The 27489-nt window shown below is 35.6% G+C and overlaps 1 protein-coding gene across 1 annotated transcript; it reads left to right on the forward strand.

Moving 5' to 3' along the window:
• The first annotated feature begins 18503 nt into the window (after positions 1 to 18503).
• On the forward strand, positions 18504 to 23355 carry LOC116247212 (auxin efflux carrier component 5-like). Its single transcript, XM_031619237.2, has 5 exons — positions 18504 to 19270; positions 20884 to 20969; positions 21749 to 21906; positions 22665 to 22741; positions 22932 to 23355. Exons 1-5 carry the CDS (start codon positions 18573 to 18575, stop codon positions 23002 to 23004), a joined length of 1092 nt encoding a protein of 363 aa, XP_031475097.1. The 5' UTR covers positions 18504 to 18572; the 3' UTR covers positions 23005 to 23355.
• Positions 23356 to 27489: the final 4134 nt, after the last annotated feature.

Raw genomic sequence — 27489 nt, forward strand, 5'->3', positions numbered from 1 at the left:
TAAGTCAGATTATTCATTATTTATTCTCTTCAAGTATTACATATTCATGGCTGTTGTAGTGTACATGGATGACCTTATAATTGGAGGGTGCAATGAAAAAAAAATTGTAGAGTTCAAAAGTTATCTCAATGAAAAATTTCACATGAAAGTTTAGAGACTTTGAAGTACTTCTTGGGCATTGAACTTCCAAGATCAAAACACACTATTTTCCTTTTCCAAAGAAAATACACTATGGACATTTTGGAAGAGACTCGTTGTTTAAAAGCCAAGTCACTTGAAATGCCAATGGAGTAGAATCATAGCTTAAGTACTTCAAATGGAGATGTATTAAAAAATCTATGTGTACCATAGATTGATTGGGAGGTCAATTTACTTAACCATGACAAGACTAGACATCCTATTTGTAGTGCATGCTTTGAGCAAACATATGCAGCAACCCACAACAAAACAAGTCGTGTGGTGCATTATCTTATGAAGAATCGAGGTCATGATAGATTTTTGAAGAGAGAAAATCAACTTCAACTTAAAAGCTTTCTACGATGCAGACTAGGCAGCCTGCGAGGAGACAATGTGTTCTACGTCTGGATATTGCATCTACATTAGAGATAATGTAATCTCATGGAAAACTTAAAAACAGCATGTTGTAACCCTGTATTCAGCAGACCGTTTGTGAGTTAAAATGGTGGAAATCACTCCTTACTAACCTTCATGTTGATGTTCATGAGCCAGCTATCTTATTTTGCGATGATCATGCAGCCTTACATATCTCAAACAATCCGGTGTTTCATGAGAGCACAAAACACTTTGAAATAGATTGTCATGTTGTGCACGACTGCGTTACTTCTGGTTTCATCAAAACAGCCAACATATCAACAAAAAACCAGATTGCAGATATGTTCACCAAGTCCTTAAATCGCGATCAGTGCAATCTTGTCAAGGCCAAACTGGGTGTGATAGACATGCACACTCCAGTTTGAAGGGGAGTGCGAAAATGAATAGAAAAATAGGGGATACCTTCCAGAAGTTTTCGGAGAAAATATCTCAAGAGGTGGACAATCAAGACAGTTACATTGAAAGAAGTTATTTTTTGTAATTATTTTGTGAAGGGAGCCTTATAAAAAGGCATACTGAATTCAACAATAAAAAGGAATATGCATTCATTGTGCATCTTATCTTCCCCTTTCTGTTTAACTCTGTTTTTTTCTGCCCTTCCTCTGTTATGCATGTTGTCATTTACACACTGCTTAGAACCCTCGTTTGAGCAAGGGTTCTCACTTCTTTACTCGGAACCCTAGTTCGCTCGAGCCGGTTTGTGTGTTCTTTGCTCTAGCTGCGCAAGGGCTCTGAGCACAGAACCCTTGCCTGAGTGGAGCGAGGGCTCTGAGCATAGAACCCTTGCTCGCTCTGATGCATCTGAGCTGAGAAACCCTCTCTCGAGCATGAGGGTGCTGAAACCTTTGATCGAGAGTTTCTAAAAGCCGAAACCCTCGATCTGATTTTGTTTTTTTTAAGTTTTTCTCATTGCCATTCTTCTCTGCAAAGGCCTCCAAAGTTCTGGTCTCATCATCTTGCCTTCGCTGCCATCTCCTTCTATAGCAAAAATAAGCATTGTGTCTAAATGAGTTAAACGAGCTCAAACGAGTTGAGCTGGAGTTCCATAATGATTGATCCAGTCGAGTTCGGGCTAAAGTTTAAAGCTCAGCTCGACTCGAGCTCAAGCCGAGCTTGAGCTGAGCAAAATAAGTGTCGAGTTGAGATGAGTTCAAGCTGGCAGAGTTTGGGCTCAACTCGTGTTCAGCCCTACACTCTGTGATGGACAGTTTTAGATTTTATGAAGAATATATGTCTATATCATTGTCACAAATATCGTTCTTTGGTTTTTAATGGTGACATTTTTCTCAGATTTTTTAACGGAAAAATTGGTTTTTTTTTATAAAATCAGGAGAAAAAATTGAAAAGTTAAAAAAAAGTGGCATAAAAGAGAAAATAATATGAATATATAAACAAAACTATATAAAGGCGTTAAAAGGAATATTTTAATGACAATAAAAGTGACAAAAATTACTTACTTTAAGTTTATATTTGAATCCATGATAGTGTATCAATGTAAAAAAATAAAAAATGAAATTATCATGATTTTTTTTCTTTTTTTTTTTAATTTTTGGTGTTAATATCGCAATATTTTCAAAAAATATAGCGACACTGGTTTATATTTCTTCTTTATAAGAGGTATTTTTACTTTTTTTTTTCTATTTTAAAAATTGTTTTGGTTTTTTCAAGCATGGAAAAACTTTCACTACTTAGGAGCTAAGTCAGGCGGACACAACACTCTGAAGCTCAACGTTGCGGTTTTGCATGTAAAATGTATTACATATAAAATTAAAATTGATATGCAATCCACTCATCCACGAAGATAATTGGATGGAACGAATTAGAGCGGGCCATAGATCCAGAATCCAGTTTACTGGAGCCTTGACTTGTGCATTTGGCCCACAGGTTTTGGATCGACGAGCGATCCGAATGATGATCGTCATGGCTTACGGGGCCGCCCAATAACCGTCTAGACGTGTTTGACTTCCCAACAAAGGGTTCGTCCGTCACAGCACTGACTCCAGCTATCAATCAGCCATGACATCTCCTATTCTACGTCATTGCGTTCACGTCAGACGCCAGCGTTGGGCTGCATGGGTAGATGGGTCCCGTTCCAAACCCCGGTAGGTTGATTCAAATAGAAAACGAAACGCCATATAGGCCGATAGAAATGGACTTGTATAAGCTTTAAAAGATGGGATTATATATATATATATATATATTAGGCCCATACAATTGGACTAGTATAAGCTTTAAAAGATGGGATTATATATATATTAGGCCCATGCAATTGGACTTGTATCAGCTTTAAAAGATGGGATATATATGTATATATACATATAGGATGTCAATGAATCGGATTCGAATTAGATATATCCTTAATCATATTTGCTTTTTCAATATTCACATATTCGGATTCGAATTCGAATAAAGAAAAGTCATATCTGAATTCCGATTTTTATATTTATATCCGAATCTGAATCTAAATTTTGAACCGGATTTTGCCAATTTTCAAAATTTAATAGCATTAGAAACATGATATTTGTCTAAAAATGAATCCAATCTGAATCCGTATCCGATCGGATATTTATGTATATTCGAATCTGAATCCAAATCCGATCAAATGTCATTTATTAAATCCGAATCTGATCCGATTTCTTAATCGCATATTATTTTTTTTTTCCACATCCGATTTTTTCGAATCAGATCGGTTGGATATCCGATCCAAATCAGATATATTGACATCCTTACTTGTTCATGTCCCAAGGATTCCCATGGAAGGCTTGGACAGATAGCTCACAATATCGAGTGATCAGATCTCCCACTATGAGTTCGTTTCTATAATTTATTGTGGATCTGTTTGTGAGAAAACCTTAGTACTTGTAACATTTGACTTTGTCTACATGGCAAACTGCGTTGGATGCTTGGAGTCACAGAGTTGCCTGCTTTGGTGCTGAGGTGCTGATTTTCCAGCATCACAACTTTTTCTCTTCTTCCCTCTCACAATGTAACTTTTTATAATTTTGAATTATGTAAACAATATCTTATGTATTACTATTGTTTTCTTTCTCTCTTTATATATATATATATATATACATACACACACATATACAGCAAAAAGTAATCAACAGCCATGGTCTTTTCAAGGCAAATACACGAAGAGCTGTGGCTATTGTAAGTAGTGGCTACAGTCAAAGCCATGGTTAGTAAACCGTGGCTAGTAGATGCAACAGCCACAATCAAAACTATGGAAAAAGATCAATAGCTGCAAAAGTTAATACCAGTCACTTTAGATAATAGCCACAATAAAAACCATGGCTGAAGGTATTTTCAGCTACGGTTTTTGGGTCTTTTAGCCATGGTTAACGACCCTTTTCGTTGCAGTGAAAATGAAACCTACGCTTAATTAGCTCGTTTTACAATTGACAGTGGTATCTTTGGTAAACACAGCTCAAATGAAGAAGTGAGTTCTCAGAAAATCAGATTGTCTAGCAAGGTTCACAACCAAAAGCATGTACGAGAAGTACAAAATGAAGTCATAAAAAACAAATAGATGCCTTCGAAAAGGGGGATTAAAGTGGAACAACATATCCACTCAATGTGCCAAAGGGATGTGGAACGACAATCCTTTAACAAGGATCAAATGCCTTTGTCTGCTTCAATCCGTTGCAATGGCTTCACAAGCTCAATATAAATAGCAATTTTTTGTATCCAACAACCAACAATTCTCCCTTGCTGATCACGAGAAGATGCAACACTTTCTGTTAGGGCTGGACATCTAGGGCCAGAAAAAACCGGCCCAATATCTTTTTAATATTATTTTATTTTAATAATAATATATATTTTATTATTAAAAATTATTTTATATTTAAAAATGTATATAATTTATTTTAACTGGGCTGGGCCCTGAGTAGGGTTTTATATTGTCGGGTCTGGCCCTGGCCTGGGTTTTGGTCTGTGGGCCAGCCCAATGCCCAGACTTACTTTCTCTCCATGCTGCTAAAAAAAACATGAAAGGGTAAACACCCGTGCCGTTAGACAGAACACCCATGTTGTTGGACTGAAGACCACCGCCAAAGGCAGCTGCTGACCGAAAACCTGGTTTTCATCTGAAAAATGCAAGGGAGGGCGGGTTTTGCAAGCCTTGACGTTTTGACCGAAATTCTCTCCCAAACGCCCCCGAAACGGGTTTTCTTGGAAACAAAAAGACCAAACCAGGTTTTTGGGCATCACCCAAACACGGCCTAAATGTATACACAATGCAGCTATATATAAATCATATTTTGCGTGGTTTTAATGTCAATGATGTTCTGCATGCTTTATAAAATAAAATCGTGTTACTCTTGCTTATTAAAATTTCCTTCACCTTTGATTTTGATGATTTCAATCTATGTTGGTGCAAATTGCATAAAATGGAAGTGATATACAGCCTAGAAGAACATTCAGAAAGATGCTCTCTTTAGAACTTCAATCGCCTTGCATAAGATTTCATCCCTAAGTTGGGAAAGGAATGATGAGACTGCATTCACAGGATACAGCAAAGTTAATACCTCAAGAGATCCTCTATGAAGAAGTTTAATACAAAGAAGATGTTCATTCAAATTGCTAATGGCAGGTAGAAAGATAAAGACCATAAATTGTAATTACACATTGAAATGGCACACCTCTTCATGAAAAACCTCAAATATTGCAACCTCCCAAAACGGAGCCACAATTTTTAAAACTAACAATATACCCTTTTAAAACATATTCTTTCATGAAAATCATATACTTTATATAGAAAATAATTTATTTATTTATTTAATTTTAAACTATTAATTATTTTGAAACTTTATTAATAGCGCTTTGAAGAACCTTATTTATGAATAGACTATACGCATTGAACTGATTATTTTGGTTGCTTGATCAATTGATCATATATACAAATATGTAGTGCATTTGTAATTTTATACGGTCTATCTTTTTTTTTTTTTTTTTGGTGCAAAGGTAAGTACATAGTTGTGGTCTATATGATTACTTTTTCTAATATTCAACATTCATTACTTGATTATGACGCAAAAGTAAATTGTTCTCAAAGATTTAGTCCAACAAGGTATATTTCAATAATAATATTATTTTAGCCCAATAGATATATTTTTGAGCACACCATAGCAAGTATGTTTATGATATTAACTGATCAAAGAGTACTATCTGCAAGCTTCATAAATTTTACAAAGGGAAGGTGGCGGAGCCACATGCGTGTATATCTTCATATTTTCTCAACCTTATTCATTGTGAGAAATGTTGAACTATTTAGTACATGAAAAGGTTGTGTGATCTACACACTATTCTTTGCTGAAGATTGTTGTGTACAATTGTTTAGGATATCAACTTGCAATTGCTAAAGAGACAGGGCGCTGCTTGGGAATGGGAACAAACATGTACCCATCTTCTTCATTGCTTGGCCAAAACAAAGACGAGTCAATTGCTGCTTTGCCTATTTCTGTACGTGCATTGCTGGGTTATACAGACTCATCTGGGACAATTCTTATTCGAAGTTCTTCAAGAAGGTACCATGTCAGTTCATTAGCTATACATGCCTTCTTAAAGATGGTATTTTTATTCATGATATTCTAATTTTCTAAATGACCATGATCTGTGTTCTTTGTTCCATATATATTTTTTAAGACTGCAATATAAAGTCCATGCTATATCACCTGTGGCAGATGCAGCAAGGCCTGAAAGTGAAACAGATGTTCCAGTGGTGACAAGTTGAATCATCAATAGGAATTTTTGAGGTTTCTATCTTCCGAACATATATTCTTAAGGAGGCCCCATTTCTTCATCATCGGGATTCATCTTCTGGGCTGTCTTTTCTTCTCCTGTTCCTAATTTCTTTAGGGGCTCAGTTCCTAGTTGCCGAGGCTTATCACTGATTATTTGTAATAGCAGCTACATTTTACAGCACTTCTGGAATTTCTGAAATTATGTGAGTGCACCAAATTGTTATTACCTTGGCATATTGCTAATTCCTAATTTTTGTTCAGAAGAGTAAGGGTAATCTACAGTTATTGCCATAAATTATGTTAAACGAGTTAACGAGTTAAATTATGCCTAAACGAGTTAAATGAGTTAACGCTAAGCAAGCTAAATATGTAAACTATACGAGTTAAACGAGTTGAGCTCGAGCTCGACTATGTATAGTTGAGTTGAGCTCGAGCTCATGTTAGGGAACTCGACTCGAGTTCGTGCTCTTTGAGACGAGTTGAGCTCAAGCTGGCCAAGTCCAGGCTCGACTCGGCTAGTGTGCAGCCCTACTCGTCCTGATTCATCCGATGTAAGTTATTCTAAAACATGACCGAGTCGTTGTGTCAACTCGCTGACTTAGTGACTTTATCATCAGTCGATCCATGAGTTTTGCTAACTATTGCCAACTATTAAGGAAGCATCTCGAGTTGTTACTTTTCGGTAAATTTCGTGCATTGGGAATTGCCCCACCTTTTAGCTTTTGCAAAGCACAATTTTCTTCCTGGTTATACAATTTATCAACTACTTGTCGCTTGTGTCTTGTCAACATGAAGATTGAACATTCAAATATGAGGTGCCTATAATTGTTGTGCAGAAGAGGTGTTTCTTTCGTGATCCAAGCCCTGTTTGTTTGTATTGATGGGTAACTAAGCGAAAAAATGGGCGCTACAAAATTTATAATATTTTTATGAGAACGTCTCTCCCACATTTTTTATATGCATGGTAAATGGTAATAGCTTTCTCACTTTCTTTTTGTGGATTCGTGTTTCAATGAGCTGGAAGTTCCTTCAAACATGCTTTCCACCAAATCCTCACATCCATTTTACGTTCAGAACATGGCGTGTCAGTTTTGATGAATCTGTTGGCTGCTCTTGGAGACAGACGCCGAATGCCAGGGCTTCTTGAGGGTAGGAATCCCTCTAGTTTGAGGTCATACGCTACGAGACAGAGCTAATGGATACACTAAGTCACTAACATACTATCATGGACAGCCCATGAACCAGTCCATGCACGGTCAAGTTTGAAGCTTGGAAGCAGAAACAGCAACCCCAAGTAGTAGTTGTAATAGGAATAGTAGTAGAGCATGAACTTTTCGAGTGATGCCTATAAATACATATATACACACCGGATTTGTAGAAGCTTGGTATCTCCAATTCAAATGACTAAGAGTACTCAAACGCATTTCATATTCATGGAGTCCATTGTATCTTGATATGGGATTGTTTGTTAAAAGCTTTTGTACATAATCATCAACCATTGTGGGAAAAGCTAATGTTAAGAGTCGACAAGAAGTAACCACATCTAACATGCTAAATCTTAGAAATAATTTCATTGGCATCTTCGGTCGTTATTTTTGCTCTCATCTTGTAAATAAATGAAGTGATGCTGGTCCATGTATAGTAGTCAGAAGGCATATCTTCATCAGGTAAAACAATATGGCCAAGTTTCATTGAACTCCAGGTCATCTTTTCTGGTGGCAGCAGAAAGAGAACAACCGTACTTCATGACTTTGGCTACATTCTTCATGTCAATAATGCCAAGCTAAAGACAATTTCAAACTGAAGGGTAAAAAAAGGGAAGATATCTGACTCACCCCTATGACTCTAGCAACACCTCTATGGCACAGACTAACTGCATTCTATAACGTGCATGCGAGAGAGAGGGAGAGAGTTGGAATTCTTTATGTACATATTAGATTTGTTTCAATCTTCAACAGTATCTGATACATTGGTTGCATATCTGTTAATTAACTTAATTTGCGCTTCCTTTTGATTGACATGTTCCTTACTGTAGCTTTATATAATCAATATTTTCAAAATTAACATATGAATATCTATTTGATTTGGTTTTTTATGATCTTTTTTTTTGTTATAATGATGACCAAAAGAACCTTATGATAGCGCTTTCTTGTGATATTGCACCCTGCTATTAGTGAAGGTTGGTTTTGTGGGCACTGAATGATTGACCATGACCAACCTATCTTGGACTGCTTCGTTGTTCTCTGCTGTAGCATTTCCTTGAGCACATCATCACTTGTAACCTTGCACGCAAGTTTTTATCTCTATAAAGGTAAGTCACAAAATTTAAAACATAATATTTTGGTAAATATATTGAGATCATATTTCTTCGCTTTCTAATTCTTTCCTTTTGAGAATTTGTTTCTTGTTTTCAACAGTAATTCTTTTTTTTCATAAGAAAATGAATGATGATGTTTTCGTATTTTAATTGTCTCACAGTGCTGCATTTTTTGACATGACTTTTCAATGAGGTTGGTATCTATGTCACATATGAAGTTGGTATCTATGTCACATAGGTATGAATATAGGTGCGGGTACAGGTACCGGTGAGGGTACGGGTCCAGACTATTTTCAAAAAACTTGGGTGCGAGGGTATGGCCGTACACACACACACATATATATATATCAAAAAATTACAAACAGAATAACATATTCAAAATCATGATTCAAAATTTATAGATACTATCATACTACTAAACAAAGTATGGAAGTAGTTAACATATAAAATATATCAGCTTTTTTTATTCTCCTCAATCGCATCATCAATATTAGAAGGAACAACAGGTTCTGTAAGCTCCATATTAAGAGCATGCAAATCATGTTCTCCTTTAACTTCCATGTCAATGTCTTCTGGATTAACATCCTAATACTTGGATGATCCTGAACTGCAAGTTGCAACAAAACCACAATATGATTTAAATTTAAGTTAATATTAACATTAAACAACCAACATAATATACATATGTATACATATTAAAGACAAAAAAAGAAAGAAATACCTGTAATCATTTGAAGTACGTAAAAGTAAGCGTAGGTTGGAGTGGACACAAACTAAATCTTCTGCTCGTTTACTAGTTAACTTATTTCTCTTGATGTTGTGAATTTGAGAATAAGTGCTCCAATTTCTGTCACCACATGAAGAGGTTGCAGGTTGAGATAATAACCTCAACGTAAGTTATTGGAGATTTGGTGTTGATGCTCCAAAACGTAACCACCAATTTACAAAATTCTCTTCATCTATTGTCATTGCAACTTGTAATGAATCACTTCTTTCACTAGAGAAGCTTGCAAACTCATTATTTATTATCTTCAAGTGATGAGAATCAGAAAATAGTCTTCCCAAACATATCTCCCTATTGTTTGATATTTCTGGATTTCAATTATGAGGAACACGACCAGTACCTCCTGCCAACCTTGTTTGTCCATAATATTTGGAATTTAAGGAGTGTGCCATACAATGCAAAGGGTTATTGCTTCTATTCCATCTTCTTACTAAAATTTTATTCACATGATGAAAAAACTTAGAATCATTATGTGCAACATTTTTCTTCTCATGTATAAAAATGATGTTTTGAATTTTTTCAATCATGTTGTCCTACATATCATAAACTCTATGAAGCATGAACCCTTCTTTATCAACTTTTCTCAGCATCTGTCAAATATGCTCTGTAAACTGTAGAAAATATGTAAGCTCATCCCACCATTCTTCATCTAAAATACATTTTTTAATTTCTTGAGCCTTCATAATGTCATCACTTTGATAAACTCTCAATCATTGTTAGTTATCATAAGTGTTAATGCATGTTTCACCTACTTTATTCTTTTCATCATTACAATAATGGATGCAAAACGTCTCTATGCTACCTTCAACAATTTCAAATGAGAATGCTTATTAAATATAGCAATAACATTGTGGTGGTTTACAACAAAATTTTTGATGTTTCTCACATTATGCTCAAGCTCCTCAATCCATGAACACAATTTAACAGTGTTTGTGTCATCTTTTAGTAGGTTGCAAACACTTTTAAGTTCTAGATAAATATTATATGCCATACAAGGGGTCCAGAATATGTAACTATACTTGGGATCACTTGCCAAAGCCAACCGGCCTACTTGGCCACTGTCCACCATGCAGCACAGGTGCCCATGCGTAGCACAGGTGTCCAAGGCCACACACTGGCCAAGGAGTACTGCTGCACATGCATAGGTCGGCCAGCCTGGCTCTAGGCGCCACATGTGTAGCCCAACCAGAGGAGTTTGGCCAAGGGATACATGTATCCATCACCGGCCAAGCTTGGTTGAGGAAGGTGGCCAAGGAAGAATTCTGCGCTGCAGAGCCAACAAGTTGTGGCTACGGTAGCCTTACCCGTGGCTACGACAGCCTTGCTCCACGCGGCACACGTGTGGCTCAGCCAGCCCTGGCCAAACTCAATGCGGCATAATGCTTATTAAATATAGCAAGAGCATTGTGGTGGTTTACAATAAAATTTCTGATGTTTTTGAAATCATGCTCAAACTCCTGAATCCATGAACGCAATTTAACAGTGTTTGTATCTTCTTTTAATGGGTTGCAAAAACTTTTAAGTGATAGATAAATATTATATGTCACACAATGAGTCTATATGTGACTATACTTGGGATCACTTGCCAAATCCATCTCAGCTCATTGGCAAACTGGAGCATTATCACTAATAATTTGCACAACATTGACTTTACCTACTTCTTTGATGACTTCTATAAATAGCCTTTTTAAATACTCAACATCTTTATACTCCCCAGATGCATTAACACATTCAAAAAGATTGGTCCATTAAGCAAATAAGCAATAAAATTTATAAGTGGTCGTCGTTGTATATCAGTCCACCCATAAAAAACAATGGATACTCTATATTTTGTCTATGAAAATTTCTTCTACTCTAATAATTTTTCGATGTTTACCTTCTCTTCTACAAGAATTACTGTTCTTAACTTTTCTAAACTAGCGGGGTACACAACCAACCAAACTGCTATTAGCCAAACTTGTAACAACATCTTTTCAATAAAAAATTTTGGCTACATTAAAAAGAAGTGAAATTGCAAAAAAGAACCTTCCCATCCTTTTATTCATCTCTGCCTTTCCCATATTTTTGAATGCTTGTATTGATGTTTTGATAGGTCCAATCCCCATGTTTATTTTCTTTCCTTTGAAGCATCTTCACCTTCTTCAATAGCATAAAGAGAAACATATAGTTTACTTGACTTGGCTGAAGATTTTTTCGTCTCAGTTGCATCTTGTTCTTTTTTCAATACCTTCATCGACTCTTTGTTAATTTCTTCGCATTGCCTAATTCCATAGCCTTTGATATGCAATAAATGTGTGTTGCAACATGTATAAGAGCCAGCAAAATGACTATAACAGAAATTGCAAGAAAAAGTTATATTCCCACCCCACCACTAGCTTTTCTTAGTTTTTTCACATTGCGCCAAAAAGGCTAAGATGGATTATCCATTTCTACTACAGCAACGGCTGTTAACACTATTACTGTTGCCTGCCATATTTCCACCTCCACTTGTAGGCATCGTTTCTTTTCATTTATCTGCCAATATAACTTATATATGAAAGCAAAAAACTATAACCTATAAGGCGATAACTGAAAATATATATCAACAATTCAAGCACGTAAAAAAATCAGATGATCTACCAGAAAACAGTACACACACAAGGAAGAAAAACACAAAATTTAGATGATCTACCAAACATATGGAAATTGTGTTATTCGAAGAAAGAGCTCGCAAACCTTTGTCACTCTTGGTCATGACAAGCCACTTTGAACAATTTTCAATTGAGAAAATTGAAAAACGTAGAGAAGCTAGGTAAAAGGAGGAAGTGGAAAACTGGAAAAGTCAATTTGAACAACTCTGTAGTAAGAAATGAAAACAAAGAGGAAACAAGGTATCTCCACAAAACAAACGAACAGAGCTCGATCTGCATACAGTCATATTAGAAAGAATGAAGAGGAAACAAGATATCTCCACAAAACAAAACAGGATACAATAGATGTTTTTAACACAACAGCAACAACAAAATATAAAGTCGTATGCATTAACGGAAAAACGGAAGAATGGAGCTCGATCAACCGGTCAAGAATGATTAGAAAGGCACATATGAGAAAATGAAAGAACAAAAAAATGAAAAAAAGGAGTTTGATCTTCACAAAACAAATGAAATATTCTAAAGAAAGCCCTAAAAACCCAACAAGATCAAAAGGAAGAGCTCACCGAACAGGAAGAAGCAAAACCGTCAAGGTGAATCGCCGTTCGCCGCTCACCTCCTGTTGTCGGTCTCTATCTGTGAAGATGCAGTGAAGAACCGTCGTTGACAAAAGATTTTGATGGGTTTTGATATTTTTAACATGAAAAATGTAGAAAGTGTTAAAATGTAAAATACGTTAAAATCCGAAACTGGACAATTTTGGACTCAGTGAACTTTGACCAAGTCCAAAAATGGTCTTATTCAACCTCGTGTACGTTGACTGTACCCGGGTACGGTCAATGGCTCACCCAAGCCGCACCCGTACCCGTACCAGTATCGTACTGGTAGGGTGCAGGTACTGCTTCTTCAGAGTAGTACCCATGTCACATAGATTCGTATTTGTTTGGAACGATTTGGATCTTTCATTCCCCTTCTCAGTTGTTTACTTAATATTAGCATGAAGAGTGAAATGCATAATATAACCTAAAAAAAGCTACTGGTATGGTCCATCCCAAATTGTTTTCTTGTTGTGAGGCTCTGTGGGAACATACTTTTGTCATTCATGTTGGGAGGAGAAATCAAAATTAATTACTGAATGTCTGCACTTTACTGAATAAGGGTTCAAAATTTTTGCCTTGTATTTTTGTTTTTAGCTCATGCATCCATAGAGCTGCTTGCTTGCATTTGTGGGTTCCTTGACTGTTCTGGTTCCAGACTGGCAGTTGTTACTCAAATGATTAAATCTTGTGGTATTTGAAGATTGACATAATATGATTGGTTGGTTCATGGTTGCACTACTGTATGTCCTGCCTTGTTTGTCTCTTATAATGCCTTTTGATTGATCACACTTAGCAAAACAAAACTTGGTTGCCATTCAAGCATGATTTTTACAGAAAAAACGTAGTTTTCCATTTTTTGTTTTATTTGATACGCTTCTTGGTGAGCGCCTAGACAAGTATATTCTTGGTTTGCCACTTGCGTATTGGTTTCTTCATTCATCCATGTGAGTGGATGTTTGTTCTACTTTTACGAAGATGTAAATGACTGGATGTTTATCAACTTTATCTTACTTTCATGAAGATGCACATGAGCGATGTGATTCCAGTTTTAACTAGCTACTACCTCTGGTACATGCAGATCATTAGATCACAAGAAACTGTCAAGAACTTGAAGGAGGCAGTGCCACACGGGATGATGCCATTGTTCTCTTGGGTGGTGCCTCTTTCGCATTCCCTCTCTCTTCTTTTATACATATATATATATATATATATAGCTGAACTGATGATAAATGCTCCTTGGCTCTCTCAAGTACCAAAATTTGGAGGACAGATGATATTTTATGGGATATGGGCAAGGTTTATGTTATTTGTTATATACGTTATTCACATGGTTTGTTAGTTATTACCCATGAATGGAAATGGGACAATTTCATCATATTGCAGGGCTTAAGGTTGGTGTTCTGATCTTTAAGTTGGGATGTCATTCTCATTGTGGCTAACAGAATTTTGAGGTAACATCATTATGTTGTGCAATATATCATAGTCTGTAAATCATAATGTTTGAAACAGGGGTGCGAGACTGTTTTCACAAGGCAAGAGTTACTTCTTTCAAATGGTTGCCAGGTGTCGAAATGTGATATTCTATCCAGCTTCACTTTGTAATTTTTTATCAGATTGGGCCTTTTATGATGGCAATAGAAATCCTTAACGAAAGTTACCTTTTTTAGAAAAAAAGTTTAGTTGATATTCTGGAGGTAAAGGTGTTAAGCTGGAATATTACTTTTAAGCCTTTGAAGCTCATTCATTTAGTGTGCTGATATTGCATGAGAGATGGCCATTTGGGTCCAAAATTTATTTTCATGCCGTTGATCACTTACACAACTGGCATGTCCATACATGTTATGTTGAAATATGTTACATTTACTTCATGTTATTACTTTATCACGTAATACTAATACATATATGTAACATAAATGTTATAAGCCTCACGTAGTGGACTGCCTTTTAGAATCAATTTTGTTTCATTATTTGTATGTTTATGTTTCATTCAGATTATATGAGTTTCATGTTGTCTGCAGATTACTATCATTGGCAAGCTATGTAAACTTTTCATCTGAATGGTGTTATCCACCACTCATTTTATCTGCATTTATTCTTGTGTGCTTGAGGATGAAAAGACTGTTTTTGCTACTGCACATGTATTTCTTATGCTAGAATTGACTGTTTGAAATTAGCACTCATATCTGCAGTGTTCATGGAGGCTTTGGTGTGGGCATCCCTATAGTGGTTGTATAAAGAAGTTTGAACCAGAAAATTTATGTTGAAGGGGCCAGATTTCTTCCACAAATTTTCATATAATCCAAGGTTTATGATGATTTCCTTGGCATCCATGTTCTCCCCATTATATTCTTGAGAGCTTTCTTTCTTGTTTGTAAGTTTGTGTTGGAGTATAAACTTGTCCTTATTTGGAGGATGGACATGAGAAATTAATTTAGAATGTCTTCATTGTTTTCTTTTCATAGGGAGTTGGTGATTGTAAATAAAGTGGTAAATCAGGCCATTGGTTATTAAAAGCTGTCGTCCACCAAGCATCCCAATCTGAATACTGATGAATCATCAGACTAATTGTGTAATAAGCATGTGTTTTGTGAAATATTTTATATATTACTGCCAACTTGGGGCTTCAAAGTGCTGATATTGTTCAGACTTGCTCAATGTAGATGGTCAGATATTACAAGACCAAGGAATCAAAACATGCATTATCACCAATGGCCACCCAAAGGTCCAATTTTTCTATCAAATTTTTTCTTGCATATAATATGTTACATAGTATCTCTTCATTGTCTATAAGCTAGATGGGGCACAATCCTTTTGTAGTTGAAGTGTCAAAAGTATAGTCACAGAAAAACTCATTTTTTTCAAAAAAAGAATGCAGAAAAAAACATGATAATTAAATGGATGTTTAAAACTAAAAAAAACGTGTTTTTTTTTAACATTAAAAACGAAAGAAAGGCATTTTTTAGCATTTTTTCACTTTTTTCAAATTTTTCAGTTTTTTTATGCCAAACAGTTTTTTTTTCATTTTTCATTTTTTATTTGTTGCACATCTGTTTATCTTTTGATGTTTGTATTATTAGTTTCTCATTTATTTTATTTTCTTTTTTTTTTAGTTTTTTTTAAATTTTTAAAAATTTACCATTTTTTTTTATTTTTTTTAAGTTCGTCATATTATACCCAAGAAAAACCTCGTTGTTTAAAATTCAAAGACGGTCAAAACTACTGGATGTTGTTCATGTAAGTGGAGGTCTGTGAATAAATTTTTTTCTTAAATATGCTCTATTTTTTAGAGAGAGAGAGAGACAGAGGGAGAGAGAGAGAGAGAGATACACAATATTCTTTTGTACTTCCCTGAGGAAGCACATGAGAAGCCACGTCTGAGTATCTTCTAAAATGGTAGCAGACCAGAGAAGTCTACAATGGTGGGGGGTTAACCTGAAAACTGATATTCAGGTATAGGCATTGGAGCCTTCCCTAGATAACTACAACTTCTATACAGAGTTAGTGGCCAGCATAAAAATATGTGTGTAAACGAAGGAGGTCTATATCCAAAGGTAGAAGCTACCTATTTCAACTTTCTAGTTTCTACTAGACACAACAAAAGGCTCCTTAAGGGACATTGCAGATAACCAATAGCCCCTTCAGGGGGAATCAATAGGAAAAGCAGACAATAAAACAAGTATGAGAGGAAAAAGTGATGAGAAAATGCATGTGTAAGCCTGCTTATATATAGGCAAAAGTGCGTGTGCATACACATTCATGCATACATAATGTGTTAGTGAGATGTCCAAGATTGTTGCCAATTAGCAAGTTAAAGAGTCCAGAAGATTTCTGTTCATGTTCTTCACTTTTGGCACATTACGTCCTGTTGAAGAGTGTTAGTGTGGTTTGCAATCCTTCCTCTTGTAGTTCAATCGATCTGTTTAGTGCTTACTTTGTACCTTTTGCATTAGCGTACATTTGTCACCAGGTAATCAATTAAGTAGGGAGTTGAAAGTGGACTTGCTTTTTTATAAGCTTTAGTGACGTTAATGCTCTCATCTTAATCTATATGGTCTTCCCAGCAAGCTTCCAGTCACTAGGAGACACATATGAACAAGTCATACACCATAAGGAGCATTTCAAGGTCACATCAACTAATGGTACAGCAAAGGTATGCTAGGTGCTAGCTTTCTATTGGGCTTTCTTTGTTGGATACAAGTCATACATCACACCGCACTGTGCATGAATATTAGTTTTGATGGTACGGCAAAGTTATATTGGATGCTAGCTCATCCCACTATACCTAATATCAGTTTTCAGGTCAACCCTCCACCGTGGTAGACTTCTTTGGTCTAGTTCTTTTGATTCTAGAAGATACTGGTTCTTTCCTCGTTATGATGTAGTCATAAATAACTTTTCGGGGTTTAAACAGAGAGATTTTACTTTGGTATATGGCCGGCTTGTAAAGTATGGTAAAAAATGATTTTTTTAAATTAAAAAATTGAAAATAAAAAAAATAAAGTAAGTGAGAAAATAATAACACAAGCATGAAAAGATAAGTAGATTTGCAACAAATAAAAAACACAAAATGAAAAAAAAACTGTTTGGCATTAATAAAAATAAAAAAAAAGTGAAAAAACACATTTAAGACGCGTTAAAAACGTGTTTTTTCATTTTTGCACGTTTTTTTCCAAAAAATGTGTTTTTTTTTATTTTAAACACCATTTCATTTTCTCGCATTTTTTTCACGTTTTTTGACGTATGAGTATGACTTGCATCTTAATGACTTTGTTATGTGCTTTTGGAAGATAATGCTCTATTGGGTTTTCTTTGTCTTGCATTTGAAAGTTGGTAGCATCCAGCACACCTGAAAATTATGCACAAGAGTATGCAATGACCAAAATACCCCCATTTAAAGTGAACAAAAAACTTTTTAAAAAAAAGCAAGAACGGGTTATAAAAATGTTAAAGTCTAAAATGCACATTACTTTGTAAAAAAATTCAAAAATACCCAAATCCCTCTTTTTTCCCCTTTGATGCAGACTTGTGCGTGCACACAATTCGATCTCCACTGCTATTATTTTTTATTTTGGGTTTTCTTTGTTTTTTTCACCATTGCAGAATCCATTGTAAGATGTGGCATGCCCAATAGGGGGCCATGTGCAGGAACAGTAACTAGACAATTAACAATGCAGGATTTGTGTGAATGTTGTTGGACAATCTGTAGTGCAGTTTATGCGTTAGTCGATAACTGTAACGGAGAGACTTCTCAGAGACTTTTCATAACAAATTCAACCTGTAACCAGACATTTGCTATCATCCTTTGGAACACAGTCAGCATTACCATTTACTTCAAGTAAGTCAGCTGCGTTACGAAAGGTCTCTTTCTTGTGCTTCATTATGAATATAGTTGGCAATGCAACCAAATTTTTCAAGAGCAACCCGAGTGTGTTGGCGTTGGCTGCTCCATTTGAAGTGCCTTCTCTACTTTCCAACAAGAGAAGAATGAGCATCGAATTTTCAATAATTAAAATAGCATCTGCTAAAGATTCTTGTTCTTTTGTTAAAATAGAATTCCACGAAGAGAAAGCAAAATATTCTGAGTTTGATGACATTAAATAACCCGTCACTGTTCTTCCACGGGTCCTTAACATGACACAAGCCATGACGCAATACTAAAAGCAACGTCAATCTTATTCTTTTACAGTAAAAAATCACCATTCCCACTTACTTAGCCATGATATGCTACAGCTAAAAAAACCTACGCAACTAATGTGTTCATGGCACCTACAACTCAACAGCCACTAATGCATTATAAATAGAAGAAATGCAGGAGAAGGCTTCCAATGAGACAAAACAGTTTCTTCTCAAGTTAAAGAGTGAAGTGGAACAATAGACAAGAAAGAAATGATAGGCGGCAAGGACGTTTACAATGTGATTGCTGCCACCTTCCCTCTATATGTGCCCGTCTTCCTTGGCTACGGCTCTGTGAGGTGGTGGAAGCTCTTCACTCCTGACCAGTGCAAGGGCGTCAACCGGTTTTCAGTTTTCTTCATCATGCCATTCTTCAGCTTCGACTTCGTCTCCCACATCAATCCCTTCGATCTCGACTGTCGATTCCTTGCGGCTGATGTGGTCTCGAAGGCTATAACAGTCGTCGTGTTGGCTCTATGGGCTAAGTTCACTAGCAAGGGCAGCTATTCTTGGTCCATAACAGGCTTCTCTCTCTCTGCACTCACCAACACGCTGGTCGTGGGTGTGCCGTTGCTGCATGCCATGTACGGGAAGGTAGGTCAGGACCTTGTCATCCAGGCGTTTTTGCAGCAAGCCATAGGGTGGTTCATAGCTCTACTGTTTGTGTTGGAGTTGAGGAATGCTACCAACAGCTTTAAGGTCTCCCTCACAGTCCCTCCTCATCACATGGGTTCACATATTGTGTCGATGGATAATAAGGTCACAAAGGAGGCAGAAGAAAGTGACGAGAGTGTGAAGGAGATGAGGACTTCAATGTGGGAGGTAATTAAGGTGGTGGGTCTGAAGGTTGTTGTGAACCCTAATACATATGCAAGTGTTTTTGGACTCGGGTGGGCCTTCCTTTCTAGTAGGTAAGCACTTTAATTCATTTTATATTTTTTGTTTAATTAACATGACCATGTCGCGGCTCTCCTTTAGTCCTCTCTAGTGAACTGAAATGCCCATCCTTTAGAATGGGCGGCTCTCCACTGTATAGGAGGAAGGAAGGAAGGAGAGATTAAGCGTTTGATCTGACAATTGAGATCTGCCTGATGTTATTTTCCTCATTTTCATATTCAGTCATCCCCAAAGCTTAGAAATGACTTTTGAGTTAGTATAAATTAATAACTTGCAATTAACGAGGGGCAGAAAGATTTCTAGATTGTATAGAAAATCATTCATACTTGCATAATTAACCAGACTTTATTAGTGAATAGGAGTTCAGCTATATAAACTGGTTGCTTTCTTTGGGATTCAAATCATGTAGCTCGTATAACTATAATATTTTATAGCTGTAGGATGTTATGATCAACAAGCTCGTAGGTTTATATGTAAATACTATAACTTCTTTTATCGCCTGTCCCTCACTCGCACATGCACTTAGGGCAAACTTGATTGCTTGGATAACTTGCTTATGAAGACGAGATAATTGCGCTGTACAAGAGTCATAAAACATTGGACATGTTGCATAAATCTTTCATCGCTTCAGTAAGTTTAACTCATGACTTTTAAATTCTTTTTGTTTTCCTAAAAATGGATCAACTGTAAATGCAAAATTTCTTTCTGCATTAACCAACCAAAAATAAAGATACAAGCAATCAACCCAGCACTTAAATTGGCACAAAATCTGAATCCCAGACTTGGAAATTGCTGCAATCATGTCTGACCCTGCGCATCACATGGACTCTTATGGCGGGTTTACTATTATGCATTGTGTAGTGGCATGTATCTCAACAGAATTAAAAAAAAAAAAAAACATTTATGAATTGCTTTAAAATGGACTTATGTTGGAAGTCAACCTTCATAAGGGGGCATTTGATTACTCTGGATTTGAAATCAATGGATCCGATGTGAATCTTATGTTATACTTTTGATAATATGACAAAAGATCCATGACTAAATTCATGGTTCATCAAATTCAGGACCCTACATAAGACTTAAGATCCACATTTGAGATCCTTAGTTATTTGCTTGAGAAAGAGGAAGGCCTGATCTCATGGTTTTTAAATTATGAGGATATCAAATGAAAAGGCTATCAAAAGCCTTCTAAAACAACAATTAGAAAACGGTATCATATGCAGCATACATAATTTAAGACCCATCTTTCTTTTAGAATTTTGATGCCTAGATTACAAAAGCCTAAAGAGAGAGAGAGAGAGAGTTAGTATGTGGTTTAGGAGTGGCGATACATTTCTCTCACTTATATTATATGGAAAAGAAATATAAGGATGGAGGTACAGCAAATGTGGTGCCAACGTACTTTGCCCTTTCCGTAAGGGGAAGATTCGTAGTGTTGTCACCCGCTCGACCACAATTAGTTTAATAATATCTGTATTGGACATACAGCGTGGGGGCAAGTAATTTGACAAAGTTGGCATATGCTCCATTCTTTTTCTGAAGGGCCACATATGACGGCGCTTTAATCGCATATTAAATTTTTGTTATGTAATCACTATGATTTTGTCCTTGCCAAACAATATCCCAGGTGGCACTTCGGCATGCCAAGCTTGATGGAAGGATCGATCAAAATACTTTCCAAATGTGGTAGTGGAATGGCAATGTTCAGCATAGGTAAGTCAAACTTAATTAACTTCTCTTGCAATTTAAAAATATATTTTTAAATTTAATCGGAGCCCGACGAGCACTTTCGAGTAAGGGTGGGCATCCGGCCGGCCCGGGCCCTGCCCGATAGCCCGGGCCAGGCCCATTTAAAATTCAAAAATAAATTTTTAATTATAAAATAAATTTTTTTAAATATAAAATATATTTATAGTAATAAATATATATTATTAAAACAAAAAAATTTAAATTTTTTTAATCTAAACGGGCCGGGCCGGACTAACCCGGGCCCGGTTTTTCCCAGCCCAAGCCCAACCTTACTTTCGAGTGCCTCAAGTGCACCCCAAGTCCATCCATATATCCATATAGGGCAACCACCTGAAAATTTCAGCAAAAAAAACGGGCTTCATGGAGTTCAGCTAGTTATTTTTTTTTAAATCACCCATCAAACGGTAAGGCAAAAGGTGATTTAGAAACTTATTTGAATGTAGTCAAAACTCCTTTAGAGAGCATATGATAAAAAGAGCATCGTATTTTTGAAACGCATTCCAAAAATGCCTTGTCCTTCTAGGAATTATGATGTAGGTATGTAGAACGATTATTAAATCTATGAACAGCATGAATCACAACGTCATATTTCCTAAAAACAAAAACATAATGCGTTTGAAACCTGTGTTCCAAGAAAACAATGTTAACGATCACCCTCTTAAAGTTCTAGCTCAAGCAATAAAGTGGGTTTTTGGGAAGGCAATTGGAACTGTTCCAAGTTACTTGAGGTCATTTTCTTGCAGGGTTGTTTATGGCGTTGCAGGAGAAGCTGATTGCATGTGGGCCTAGATTGACATTGTTGGCAATGGTGCTGAGGTTCATCGTGGGTCCTGCAGTTACGGCCATTTCCTCTATCGTTGTTGGCCTCAAAGGCGTTGTTCTTTGCGTCGCCATCATTCAGGTGATAGCAAAATTTGGGTGACTCTCATCACTTACGTATGTCATTCCATGTTGTTGAATCTATCTTCATATGCACTGATTATTTCTACCGCCCAACCACACTTTTACAGTAGCCGAGGAATCCTATCTTAAAGTGAAAGCGAGTACTCATTTTCTTTAATTGTTTGTAATGATACAATCAATCAAAGCAAACATTAAAAAATTATAAAATTTCATAAGTTTTTAGCCGACCAATGTATCTACAATACCTAACCCTTACCATTTGCATTCGCAAGCAGGGGCAGAAGCAAGTGCGGGCAATTGCTCGCAAAAATTAAAAAAATAAACTTTTAATTTTATACTGATACTTCTAACCAAATTTTCTTATTTACATATTGATGCCCCTTAAAAATTTAAAATATATACCTAGTGCCCTTGAAATTCTGATTTTTCACTCCTGCATGTAAGACAAATACATCTGTTTTTTTCTTGCTACTTACGACATATAGGAATATGCCTTACTATATAGAATAAGAATATGTTTGCTTATCTTCTAAGAGTTCTTGTGTCATTTCGTTGGAAGGAGATTTAATCAACAAATTTAAGGTCAAAAGACTACATTGGGATGTCTTGGAAAAGCGGCATGCATGGTGAAATTGTCAACAGTAAATATGTCAATAGCCTACAAAAGTAGGAATGAACGTGAAAAGAAAACCAGAAAAATTCAAGAAGATGGAGAGGTTTTGACCCCTTTTTTTTTTCTTTCCTTCTGAAACACAGGCAGCACTGCCACAAGCAATTGCCTCATTTGTCTATGCAGAGGAATACGGCTTGCATCCTGAGGTGCTAAGCACAGCGTAATTATCTCTCTCTCTCTCTATCTCCCCCTCCCTTTCTTGTGTCCAGATTTTTCTGCACATCCCTCATAGAATATGAGAATCTAGAAAGGAGAGAACTTCGGAAAAGCAATAGGAACATTGTGATTAGTCTAATTGGATATCTTACGATGCCAACATGTTTTTCTAACGTCTCCTTGGCATTTTGTAGGGTCATATTCGGGACTCTCGTCTCACTGCCAGTTTTGATTGCATACTACGTGGTTCTTGGGCTCTTCAACTGAACACATCCTCTGCTAAAACGAGCGAGTAGGCCCTCTTAATAATATCGTAGCTAGACCACGTTATACTTCGCTCAACTTGGAGTCTTTGCCTCATAATACGGTTTACTGTTGGAAACATCGTGAAATTTGATACATCATAATAGAGATCCTCATTGTGATTGTGCAACTATCAAATCTGATTTATTAAACATGCTGCACTATTTAGCAAGATGGGACGTTACACGGCAGTAAGAAGTGTCTCCATTGATTGGAAGAGCGGGTGTTGTCAACATACTCCACTGTAAATCTAGTTGGTAATGCAACTAGGGATGTCAATGTGTTCGATTTGAATCGGATATCTAATCAAACCATTTTGAAAAAAATCATATATGAAAAACAATTTAATATCTTATTAAGAAATTGGATCAGACTCGGATTTGAAAAGCAACGTCCGATCAGATTCAAATATATATAAATATCCAAGAATTCGGATTGGATTTAGTTTTAAACACGTACCACATATCCTATGCTCTTGTCTTTTCAAAATTCAGATACGGATTTAGATGTAGAAACCAGATTCAGATTGTAAAACCAAATAAAATATTTGGATTTGGATTTTGGTGTTTCTTTGTTTATATTTGAATCTGAATTAAGTCCCAATATGTGAATATCTCTAATTCGAATCTGATCGGCTGACATCCCAATATGCAACTGTATCTTCAAAATATGATTAAATGGTCGTTTGGACGGAAGGGGATGGAGAGGAAGGAAAAATGAACTCCATTTTCAATCCCTCCAAAACGAAAAGGGAATGGACCGAAAGGAGAGGAAAAGATGATTGGATAGCCGAATGAACCAATCCGAAAAAATCGGATATGGAAAAAAAATTACTATCCAATTAAGAAATCGAATTACATTCGGATTTAAGAACATCCAGTCGGATTCGGATATACATAAATATCTGATCGGATTTATTTTTAGACAAATATCATATATCTAATTATCTTACATATTGAAAATTGGCAAAATTTGGTTCAAAATTTGGATTCCGATATGAATATAAAAATCAGTTTCGGATTTGGATATGACTTTTCTTTATTCGTAATTGAATTCAAATTTGAGTTCAAATATGTGAATATCCAGAAAAGCAGTCACGGCTATTTCTGATCCAAATCCAATCTGTTGACATCCTTACTTCCATGTACCATCACATTATTGTTTTCTTCTTTTTCAACATCTTAATTTGTTTTTTATGTTGGTTACATATTCCATTAAATAATTACATAAGAATTTTCATTCATAACATTTATTTAAACTTTGAGGTAAATGGGTGTAGTAAATAACTATTCTTTCAGTTGTCAACATATATTATTTGTACAACAATAAAAACTGACAATGACTGTTGGGGGCATTATTGTAAGCAAAGATAAATATTTTCTTTTGTTTCATTATATAACTAAACAAACATGATTTTTGACATTTTTTTCTTTCATCTCCTTTCCATCCAAACAAGTTGTTATAATAGTTCATTTATTTTTCTTTTTGTTCTTTACTCTTCATTGCTCATCATTTTCTTTATCTTTCTCTTTTTTGTTTTTTCTTTCTCTGTCAAAATTATTTCCTTTCCATCCATCCATCCAAACATAACCTTAGCATTTTTTAGAAGTTTTCAAGTAAGTAGGAGGATTAATCTCATCACCCGAGTGAGAGCCGAAGTCCTCCTTCATTTCCCTTTCCCCAAAATCGAGAGTCATGTTGGTTGTAGGTGATGAAATTTTCATGTATTTCAAATGTATTTCAACTGCACGTAAGACCCTCATGCAAGTCCACCCTCTCTTTACACCAGCGAAGGGGGGGGGGGGGGGCCCGGGCCATGGCCCGGGTGAGCCCAGAAATTTTTTTTTTTTTTTACATTGAAAAATCAAATTTTTTAGTTTGGCCCGACCAGTCGCTCGTCGTCGGTCCTCTTGGCCCGACCCTAAAAAAAATTCTGGCTCCGCCCCTCATGCAAGTCCAGTCCAAGGACGCCACATAACATGTCATGAAAATCTTGAAATGATTTCAACTGTTAGAATATAAAAGAATTGGAGGCATAAGATCACCTTGTCATATCCCTCGATGACCATCAAAGCAGCGACCGTTCTGGCCGTTTATCATCGTAGCAAAAGACGCCAATGATCTGTCGAAAAAAAACCCAATGGCCAATGCAAGCGCGCGTGCTTCCAAATGGCCATCTCACCTTATCATATACTTTACCAATATCTATCTTTAGAATTAAGGTCCATAATTGTCAAGCCTATTTTTTACCTCATGAATAACGAGAACTTGGTCTTGATTTTAGCAGTTATGGAGGAATGCATCTTGATCCCCTACACTACGAAAAATTTAAAAAAAAACAAAAAAAAAACTTGTAAGATGTTAAAAAAAACGTCGTTAAAAAGTGGAACAAACATTTTGTAAATAGAACATTTAGTGATTAAGTGACATGGGTATGGGTATTATTTGTGCATTCGGGTGGGTCTATATATATATATTTATTTATTGATTTATTTATTTATTTATATAATAACAAAAAAATTAAAATGCAAAACAACATTTAAATTAACAAGTGATATAAAAGAGTTTTTTGGTGAAGGGCCCCCAAAGCCAGCAAATGTAACGTCTAAACTAGCAATGAAACATGAGAGAGAGAGAGAGAGAGAGAGGGAGAGAGATTCAAAGTAAACCTGTGATGGATTGCGAAACGTGAAATGCTTTTTGTGAGGGTGGAGGCTGTGAGATAAAAACGTTGACCCTTTAATTTCAAGCTTAAAAATTATTTAAAATAAAATATAAACGTCCTAATATATTTATAAAAACTATTTTGATATAAAACATGCCTTGAATCAAGTTGTATTTGTGAAAATTGTTGGTTTTTCTATTATCAAAATGTTGGTGCTATTAAAAGGCACCATTTATTTTTTCTTATTACAAAAACACAATTAAAACCCAAGAAGTGATCAACTTAATCCATATTTTCCATCAACCCGTCCTTAAATATTAGTAACCCTTAAATATTAGTAAGGTTAGGTTTCAACAAAGAACACTTTAAATGTTATATAAGGGGTCTCGTTTTTGTCGTTGACCTATTGGTATGGTTTTATATATATATATATATATATATATATATATATATATATATATATATATATATAATATCATGTGGCAGCCAACCAAAATTAACGAGAAATGGATTTTCAAATTTAAATGCAACATAACAACATTCGAACCAGAGTTTACAAACAGAACGGTCTACATAGTATTGATTAAGGGAGTTCCATGTCTGCTAATAAAGAACGAAGAAGCAATAGTTCATTCAACTTACCTTCCTGTCTCCATTTTTAGTTGATTGAGAACCATTAAATTAATAAATTCTATATTATGTAAGACTTAACGACAAAGTTGGTTAGCACCTTTTCTCCGCCATTTTGCCTGTACATAATATGACATGCAAATTATTTCACCAATTTGACAAAGAAGATAAAACTAAGAAAGAGCTTAAGAGGAAACTACAAATACATAGAAGGCTAGCAAAAAAATGTAACTGTCAGTAAGAGGCGGGAAGAAATGTAGTACAAGAAATTCCATCTCCAAGAAGCAACAATCCTTGCCGCAGCTATTCACAACTTAGCTTGTATTCAAACTTCATCGAGGATCGGGCAACAGTAAATCAATCCAAACCAGCACAGACATCACGCTATGTTCAAAATTATCATGATATTAACGAAAAAAGCGTGAAAAATAGAGATATTTAAGGCAATACGAAAACATTATTTATTGAGTTATTTTCACTTTATTTTCAAGAAATTTTTTTGTCGCTTTTTTCTTTTTTAATGTGGATATCATCATGAATCCAAATTACAATTAAACTAAACTATTTTTCATCATTTTATTTTCATTAAAACATTCTTTTTATTAATTATGTAATTTTACTCTGTCTTCTTATTAGTTTTTTATTTATTTCATTTTTATGTCTTTTTTCAATTTTATTTATTTTTCAAAAAAAATTCAAGAGAAACAACTTTGTCAAAAAAATACCCGAGAAAAATATCGTCGTTAGAAACTCAACAATGATCCAATCTATAAAGACAATAAAAAGGAAGAACCACTGTAATAAGAACAGATGTGATGCAAAAAATAAATTTAATGAGGAAAAATGAAGAAAAATAAATTTTCTGAAACCAATTTTACAACATATATTTCGACATAGAACTAAATTCTTGCTGTCATAGTAGACATGAATATTTAGATGTTTAGTTCCAAACATTTGGCACAACATGGACAAGGTAAATATGCAATTGATCTTAAATTAATTCAAGAAATGTGTGCGCACGGCCGGATCACATAACTTCTATCTGCATTCTATTTGCATGTAGCCATGTTGGCTTAGTTGAAGAAGGATCATAATACCTTGTCTAAGGAAACCAAATATGGTCTTCAACCTTGAATCAAACATTTATCAGAATG

Source organism: Nymphaea colorata, chromosome 2 (assembly GCF_008831285.2).
Source record: "Nymphaea colorata isolate Beijing-Zhang1983 chromosome 2, ASM883128v2, whole genome shotgun sequence".
Taxonomy (NCBI): Eukaryota; Viridiplantae; Streptophyta; class Magnoliopsida; order Nymphaeales; family Nymphaeaceae; genus Nymphaea; species Nymphaea colorata.

Bases quoted from the DNA above. Each gene is read 5' to 3' on its own strand.
- LOC116247212 (XM_031619237.2), top strand. From the start codon at position 18,573: ATGATAGGCGGCAAGGACGTTTACAATGTGATTGCTGCCACCTTCCCT. The intron at 19,271-20,883 runs GTAAGCACTTTA...ACAATATCCCAG, and splicing joins TGGGCCTTCCTTTCTAGTAG to GTGGCACTTCGGCATGCCAA. The intron at 20,970-21,748 runs GTAAGTCAAACT...ATTTTCTTGCAG, and splicing joins AATGGCAATGTTCAGCATAG to GGTTGTTTATGGCGTTGCAG.